The sequence below is a fragment of the Microtus pennsylvanicus genome, chromosome 13, assembly GCF_037038515.1.
Source record: "Microtus pennsylvanicus isolate mMicPen1 chromosome 13, mMicPen1.hap1, whole genome shotgun sequence".
In the NCBI taxonomy this organism is placed as follows: domain Eukaryota; kingdom Metazoa; phylum Chordata; class Mammalia; order Rodentia; family Cricetidae; genus Microtus; species Microtus pennsylvanicus.
The window spans coordinates 43,021,992-43,030,502 of NC_134591.1; the positions used below are offsets into that span (position 1 = coordinate 43,021,992).

General features: G+C 48.9%; 1 protein-coding gene across 4 annotated transcripts in view; it reads left to right on the plus strand.

Annotated features, from left to right (window-relative positions):
* Ssbp3 (single stranded DNA binding protein 3) overlaps positions 1-6,544 on the plus strand; it is a 140,310-nt gene extending 133,766 nt beyond the window's left edge. For 3 of the 4 annotated variants that reach the window (XM_075947148.1, XM_075947145.1, XM_075947146.1), the window contains 4 exons: positions 4,783-4,861; positions 5,340-5,368; positions 5,464-5,565; positions 6,104-6,268. In XM_075947148.1, coding sequence (XP_075803263.1) covers positions 4,783-4,861; positions 5,340-5,368; positions 5,464-5,565; positions 6,104-6,133 — 240 coding nt within the window. In that variant the 3' untranslated portion in view covers positions 6,134-6,268. Of the gene's footprint in view, positions 1-4,782; positions 4,862-5,339; positions 5,369-5,463; positions 5,566-6,103 lie in introns of all 4 variants that reach the window. The other variant, XM_075947147.1, reaches the window with a different exon arrangement.
* Positions 6,545-8,511: the final 1,967 nt, after the last annotated feature.

Sequence of the window (8,511 nt, forward strand, 5' to 3'; positions counted from 1 at the left end):
CGAGAGCTCGATTTCTTCTTTGGAGTGATTCAGGTGTCCAGTCAAAAACAGTGACCCCCAAGTTACCATGAGTGTACACTTGAGTGAGCACAGCCATCACCCCATTCCCTGATTGCACTGTAAATGACACAGGTGTGTTCTGATCTAGTGGTTGCAACAAAGTCCTATATGTAAACCAAAGGGAAGGGATTTTTGATAACTTTAGATGTCCCAGCCCTCGGGCACAGCTGTGTTCTTCACAGTACGCCAGTGACACTGCACACCGTTGTAATACAAGACTGCATACCGAGTGTGCAGCTCAGGGTTAGAGCTGCTGCCTCAAATGCAGGAGACCCTGGGTTCCATCCCCAACACCACCAAGAAAACAAAACAAAAGACAATTCCTGGTAGCTCTGTTAATTTAAGAGCTGAAATTCTATATTACCTTGATTTCCATGAGGCTTTTAATGGAACTGCAGAAAGCAGAACTGTTTCCTTATTAAATCCAGCTCGAGTTTGCTCATTGATCTGCATGTCCAGCAAACAGCTTTAGTATCACTCATGGAAGATCCATGAAACCTCACCAGTGAAGGGAGGCAGCCCTTACCCCTGTGCTTCATGATGCTGCCGTTCAGGTCATTTGTAGCTTTATAAAAGAATGTCATGCGAATTTTACTTCATAGAAATAGAGAATACCAGCTAGGTGGTGGCGGCTCATGTCTTTAATCTCAGCACTTGGGAGGCAGAGGCAGGTGAATCTCTAAGAGTTCAAGGTCAGCCTGCTCCACAGAGCTAGTTCCAGGACAACCAGAGCTGTTACACAAAGAAATCATACCTCAAAAAGGAAAAAGAAGGAAGGGAAGGAAGGAAGAAAGAAATGAATGGAGATACCAGCTGGGCATGGTGGCACATACCTTTAAACCCAGCAGTTGAGAGGTGGAGGCAGGTGGAACTCTGTTCAAGGCTAATCTGATTTACTCACAGAAAACCCTGTCTCAGCCTCATCCCCCCACCCCCCGTACACACACACTCCACCCAAATAATAGGATGCCTCTGTTGGATGCCTGTAAAGTGACAGTCATCTCTGGCAACCACAGAAAAGTTGTTAAGCGCTGCCTTTAAAAACTCAGTATTTTTGCCGGGCAGTGGCAGTGCCTACCTTTAGTCCCCACACTCGGAGACAGAGGCAGAGGCAGGCGGGTCTATAAAGTGAGTTCCATGACACCAAGGGCTATGCAAAGAAACCCTGTCTCAAAAAAACTCAAATATCAAAACAAAAAAACCACACACCGCAATATTTTTGCTGAGTATGGTGGCAGTACCTGCCTTTAATCCCAGCTCTCAGGAAACGGGCATGCAGATACCTGAGCGAGGTCAGCTGGATCTACAAAGTGAGTTCTAGGAAAGCCAGAGTCGCACAGAGAAACCAAACCAGCTAAACAGCATCACCCCACAACTCACAGTTTCTAAGATGAGACAAGGTGGTAAGGTGGCTCACACCTAAAATCGTAGCACTCGAGGAGGCAGGGAGGCAGGAAGATTGCCATGTGTTCTAGGCCAGCATAGGCAACGTAAGTGTGGGATCAGCCAAGGCTGTATAGTGAGAACCGCATCTCAAAACACAAAAACTAAGGTGTGACAAGAAGGATATCCGCGTCTGGTCAGGAAGAAGTCTGGTCAGGAAGGGTGAGAAAAGGAGTAGATTAAAAGGAAGGTGTGTGTGCTCACCTGGACGGTCGCACTAACCTCACACCAGAGAAAGAATGGCTTAGTTTTTCAGAAATGAGGCTGCAGGAGAACTCAGAAAATGCCATGGTCAAGGGCAGCCAAGTTAAACAAGAATTCAACTTGGATCTCACAAGTTGAAGTATCCTCATGTGAAAAAGAGCTCTAATTGAGCAGACGTCCGTCCTGTGTGTGCTAGTGTGTAGGGGTGCTGGCCATCACAGGTAAGAATGTCACACTAAAAAGGCCAGGCCAGTGGTAGAATGGAAGGTCAGACAGAAGCATTGTTGGAAATACGGTGTCCTCACACATGACATCTCTTCAAACAACCAAAATGCTAACTGCTACTGATAACTGGTCCGGTCGTTTTGTTTAAGGAATGGTGTTTCTGTATTAGAAAGTTAACCAGTATAGACTAAAGGAGTGGAGCTGGGACAGGTGGCACACAGGCACGCAGACGAGGTGGCCTCCCTCACACCAGCACATAGAAACAGGCTTGAGCACTGGGAGATGGGCACGTGCCTGTACTCCCAGCAGATGAGCAGAAAGCAGGGTTCGTAGTCAGGCTCCAGGCTCAGTGAGAGACTCCTAACCATGACTTCCTGGTGTCCATGTGCACATGCCCACATTCACCTCCACAGGTGTATGTACAGAAACGTGTACACACACCCATACACATAATTAAAATAAAAATTACCCCTCCCCCAATTTAAACCAGGTGCATTGGCGCGTGCCCGTAGATATAACTTCTGGATGCTGAAGCAGGAACATGACTTGATCCCAGGAATTCAAGGCAACTAGTGTTGAGTCATCTCAAGAGGGGACAAGGAGAAGGTTATACAAAACCCACAGAATGGAGGAAATATACCCAATAAAAGATTGAAATTCAAAATATAGAAGGAACTCTGACAACTCAGTAATAAGCAGACATCCTAATTTAAAAGTGGGACAAATAACTGAATAGATGTTTCTCCATAAGTACATGAAGATGCTGTTAAGAAATATGGGTTAAGCCGGGCGATGGTGGCGCACGCCTTTAATCCCAGCACTCGGGAGGCAGAGGTAGGCGGATCTCTGTGAGTTTGAGACCAGCCTGGTCTACAGAGCTAGTTCCAGGACAGGCTCCAAAGCTACAGAGAAACCCTGTCTCGAAAAACCAAAAAAAAAAAAAAAGAAATGTGGGTTAAGACCTGGTGAGGTAGCAAGACAGGAGGATGGCTGTGATCAGAAGCCTGGCAGTGACTGATGATTGAGGCTGAAGTAGCAGAAGTAACCCTCATCCACCGCTGATAGGAATGTCACATGGTGCAGTTGGCAAGGAGGGCAGAGAGACTGTGTGGCCCAGCATGTCCGCTCAGGTGCCCTGTCAGAACTGGAAACACCTGGCCATGGAGCTGAGCGTGAAACCACCCTGAGTCTGTGGTGAACAGATGTGTGTGGCAGAGTTCTGCCCTGGACTTCGGTCCATAAGAAGAAACACAGTACATATTTGAGCAAGAACATGAGGGAGCCTTGGAAACGTGCTAAGAGATTAACGCTAGCCACTGAAGGCCATGGGGTGCCGTGTCTGGAATAGGCAAATCCATAGAAACGAAACAGACTGACCATTGCTGGGCTGAGGGTCAGGGAGCTAGAAGAGTCCTAGCGTTGATTTGGAGTTCCCCAACCCTAAACACAATGGATCAGTTGTATGAGGTGTGAATGTTTGTATGTTATTAAGCAGTAGGTGGAAATACATAATAATATGTGATTTCAAAATTACCTGATCTGGAGACAGATGAGTTAGTGTAAGTTTTGATCCAGCGCTTGGGAGGCAGAGGTAGTCGTGTCCCTGAGTTTAAGGGTAGCCAGTGTTACATATGCCCTGTATTTAAAAAAATGACCAAAAAAAACCAAAAATTATTTTTATGTATTGGTCATATCTGTGTTAGAATAATGGCATGTGTTTGTTTGTGTATGTGATGTATGTATTATGTTAGCAACTTTGGATGATTTTTGGTCTGGGACAGCCATGTCCTAGGAGCCTAATAAGGTGACCACCCCTTCATCTTTGTATCATTTGGGTTAATTAGCATGAGTTTGGCTGCTTCACCGTTCCTGGTAAAGGAAGTGACTTATACCCAGCCCCTGCACACATCAGCTCTCCATGCCGCCTCCTGTACCATGATCGGTTGCCCACACAGCAGTTCTGGAATGGCTTCTGCCATCTGTTTTGTCTGCCCAGGTTCCATTCATTTCTGCTAAAGCTTTGCCACCTCCTCCATGCAGCCCATTCTGATTTCCCTACAGTCTATGGCTGTGTTTAGAACTCAGCTGGCCACTCTTGCTGCATGGCTGTGAGCTGCTTCTCCTGGGGCTCAGACACAGGTGTGACCCAGCAGTTCTCCCTCTGTCACTTCTTATCCAGTCAGCATCACAGGTCCTGGCTTCAGGCTAGACTCCTTGGTAGCCTAGGACCACGAGATGTGGCTTTACATCCTGAGGTGGCTTTCAGACAGGATGGCGTGGAGTAGATTCTTCACCGCTGCCCCCGAGACGTCCCATGTCTGAGGGACAGCCCATAATAGGCTGCCCTGCTCCACTCTCAGCTTCTCCTCTGCCCCAGGAGATCTGTGCAAAGCATTTGCTATACTCTTCTTCAGTTTTCTCACCTGTACAATGCAGATGACAATCTTTAGTCATGTGGTCTGGCCTGTGCAGTCAGTCGAGATTCATTCCTGTACAGTAATGGCTGCTGAACCAGATCCCTAACCAAACACTGTGAGGTCTGAGAAACCGGCTAGCTGGCTGTGCGTGGAACCTGGCAGCTTTGGTCTGGGTCCTTTCCCCTGAGTTGGCTTGTTTGACTGATAAATAAAACCAGGTCCCTCCATTGGGCAATCCCCAGGGTGAAGACAAGGAACCTGTTCTAGTCACCCAGGCACCCAGTGCTTAAGTCTGCACAAGAAGACCACCACCATGGAGCATCCTTGGTGGTACTTCTAAGCAGCTGGGTCCCAAGTCCTTGAGCCTTTCAGGGAAGCAGGACAGGAGTGCAAAGGACCTGGGTCTTCTAACCATCCTCTGCTTCCCCCACAGTTTCCAATGGGTCCCGGCTCAGATGGCCCGATGGGAGGCATGGGCGGCATGGAGCCACACCACATGAATGGATCCTTAGGTAAGCCCACACCTACACATGGCTCCATTCCGCCTCAGCTCCTGGGTCCCTTGGGATAGTGTTTGTCGTAACTAGGCTCCTAGAAGGTCCTGAGCAAATGTTCCTGCGTACACTGAGGTGACCTCCCATGCACAGAGCCAGAAAGCAAAGGGTCCTCAGAGGATGGAGAACACACACAGAAGCGCGGGCCAGCAACTAAACGGGCCAGGCATGGGGACACATGTTACTGTAGTGTAGCACGCAGGAACCTGAGGCAGGAGGATCACAAGTTTCAAACTAGCCTGAAATATTCTACTACAGGTGTATAAGTGAGACCCGAGAAAGCTAGAGCTGGGCACATGATCTCTGACCTCCTCCAGTGTGTACTCGTGTGTACACATACACACATGAAAACAGTACCTACATATACTCAACACACACACACCCTGAAGGAAGGAAAGAAAGGAATGCCCTGACTTGGCCTCTTCTTCCCTTTTAGGATCAGGAGACATAGATGGACTTCCAAAAGTGAGTGATGCTTATTGTCCCCTCCCTCAGTATCACCCTCTCTGTTAGGTCAGGTTGTTGGGGACACGGACTCACCTCCTCATCTCTTTCCACAGAATTCTCCTAACAACATAAGTGGCATTAGCAATCCTCCAGGCACCCCCCGAGATGACGGCGAGCTAGGAGGAAACTTCCTCCACTCCTTCCAGAACGACAATGTAAGTTCCCCAGAGCCCATGACTCTTGTAGTATTTGGGTCCCGGGAGTTCCCTTAGGCCTGAGGACCCTGGAACTGCTTTTCCTGCCACCTGGTCCTTCCGGGGGTGGGGGTGCGGGTGCTGTGTGAAGGCTGGAAGCCTTCAGCATCCATAAACAGAAACGGCTGGGGAAGCTCTGAGCTGAATTGGTCAGGCAACACCGGCCCATGGGATCGTGCAAGCAGGAATGTCCTGGGCCCTCGGTGCACAGGGGCCAGGTGAATTTCTATGTTCATACACATTGATGAAAACAGCTTCGGAGAACCCCAGACTGTTGCTAGTTCACAGCACCCTCCAGGAACCTGGACTCAATAAATTCCAGTACCCTACTGTCTTGGTTTCCCTAAGAAACTTGACTCCAAGGAATACGAACTAGAAGCCATTTGTGCTTCCAGAGTTTAGACTGGTCCCAGAGGAGTCACCTAGCCTCTGCATCCTTGGCTTCACCCTATCCTCCCCTCCCCACCTGACAGCCCCCCAACCCTGCTTCTCCCCGCAGTATTCTCCGAGCATGACGATGAGTGTGTGACCCCCCTCTCCAAGACGCTGAGAGCCGGCATTGCAGGCAGAAGATGCCAGAAATTATGCAAGAAGAAGTGAGGTGTCGATACCAGGAGCTGGGGGAGGGTGTCTCCTGCTCCCCTCCACCCCTCCCATCCACTCCCCCACCTTTCCCAATTTTAGTTTCATGCAATAAAAAGGCCAAACTTTTTATTCCATAAAACATGAAGGACAAAAACTCAAAAAATGTATTTCAAGTCAGCAATCAGAAAAATCCTACCCTCTCCTCACCCTAAAGGACCTTTCTGTACATGACACTTTTTGTTTGTTCGTTTGTTTGTTTGGGATTTTATCGTTGTTGGGATTTTTAATTTGTTTTTGGGGGGATTTCTTTTAGGGAAAAAAATTTTTTTAATGGAAGCTTCTAGCAAGCCCTACACCCACCCCACTCTTTGCTTTCTTCTTTTTAAAAAAAAAAGGAACAAAAAAAAAGGAAAAAGAAAAAAAGGCCAAAAAAAAAAGGGAAGAAAAACCCGCAAGCCCTGCCATGTGTCCTACCACCAGAAAGCTAGTCTAGGTGTGCGGTGCCACACTGACTTTGTAGCCATCTAATAATAATAATAAACTGGACAGTTTACAACCGGTGGTCCCTTTCAAAGGCTGTCTGGGGAGAAGGAAGAGTCCACGTGGGCCTTTGGGGTTTGCACTGGGCGAGGAGACTGGCCATCACAACACACCGGCACCCCTGTGGCCATAGCGCCCAGAGCCCCCAACCTGCTGTCGCCTAACAGAGACCATCGCTGTGACCCAGCATACACACTGTTCCCGGATGGCTCCCTCTTCAGACCTCGTGCCCGGCCACTGGGGCCTCCAGCCCCCAGTCCCCACCGCTCTTGGCAAGACTCCTGCTGGCTGGGTTGGAGAGGCCCCACCCACAGAATGGCTGTGATCTGGGACATGGAACTGGCCTCCACGTTCTGGTCCCTAAGATCCTCACATAGTGCGTACTGGCAGGGCGGGCTGAAGTGGTTTTCTTTTTTTTCTTTTTTTTTTCTTTTTTTTTCTCCTGTTTGTCATTTTTCAAAGATGGGTATTGGTTAGAATCGCTCTGTATTTGCTTGGAACTGGATGGACAGACTTCGGCATCGCTGTGGGGGTGGGGGGAGCACCAGCAACCAAACAGACGCTGTCTCTGGTCCTGTTTTTATTTTCAAAAACCTACAAACCTGATGGTGGAGCCGTCCCCTCCTAGGAGGGGTGACTTGGCTGCCCTGGCCTCGCCTTGGCAACCTCTGTGTCTTGCCCTGAAGACACTGAATTCTTTGTACATTTACATCCCCCTCGTGCCCCGCCCACCCTTGTAGCTGGTCTTTGTTTTCTTACCTCCCCTTTCTGACCCATGTATATCATATTCTGTGAGATACCATCTGCCTGAAAAAAGACCTTGTGCGGATTCTTGGGAACATTGTAGCTGTTTCTGTGTTTTTTCTTACCTTGTAGTCTGGTTCTGAATTATGAGAGGAAAAAAAAAGTAATTATGATACATTGTAGTTTGTGTACGATATATGTTGATAACGTTTTATTAAAGGGACATCTTTTTTCCGCAGCCCTTCCTGACATGTTTGGGGGGAGCCCGGGTAGGAGCTGGTGATACTGATCAGGAAGGAGAGTGTGGGCCTGGCACCTGAGACTTCTTCCTTGCTCGCTAGGCACCTGCTGCCTTTCCCTGGGCCTGAGTTCAATGCTTAATGTAGCGGCCTTGGAAGTGGGGTTGGGACAGGTGGGCACCAGTTACTTCAAACCCTTGGCGGTTTGTCTTGTTAACAGCTTCCATGCCCAAAGTCCCTGACATGTCTGGGATTATTGGGTAATAGGAAAGTCTGTAGGTGTTTGGCTATTGGGAGGTTGATTCCCCCCCCCCCCCTTTTCTTTTTTTAAATCTCCTAGGCAGGACTAAGAGTGGGAAAGGCAAGGATTAGGCGCCAGGCGAAGGATTTTGGAAGTGATCCAGACTGACCTGTAGCTTACAGAGGGGCTGTAGAGAAGGGGGGGGCTGGTGGTTGCCAGTGTCAGAAAGTACAGCTGAAGTCCTGGGTACATCCTCTGGGGGTGGGGGCAGGGATGGCCAGTGCTTGGACCAGGTGCTCTCCACTTTCCCAGGAACCTCAGAACCAGGTTGTAATTCTGACTGTTGGCATCTTGCTACCGTCGCTCCTTCGGACATGACCGAGGGTATATAGATTAGTTTGTGACTGACTTTGGTGTCTTCATCTAGGCACTAACAACAGTGCCTCATGAGTGACTCCTGCCAGCTCACCCTTGGAAGGGTGGTGTGACGGGGAGGAGCTGGGACGCCCTCGGTTCAGTCTTAGGCTTTTCTCCGCAGCTGCCGACTGTTGGGAAGCA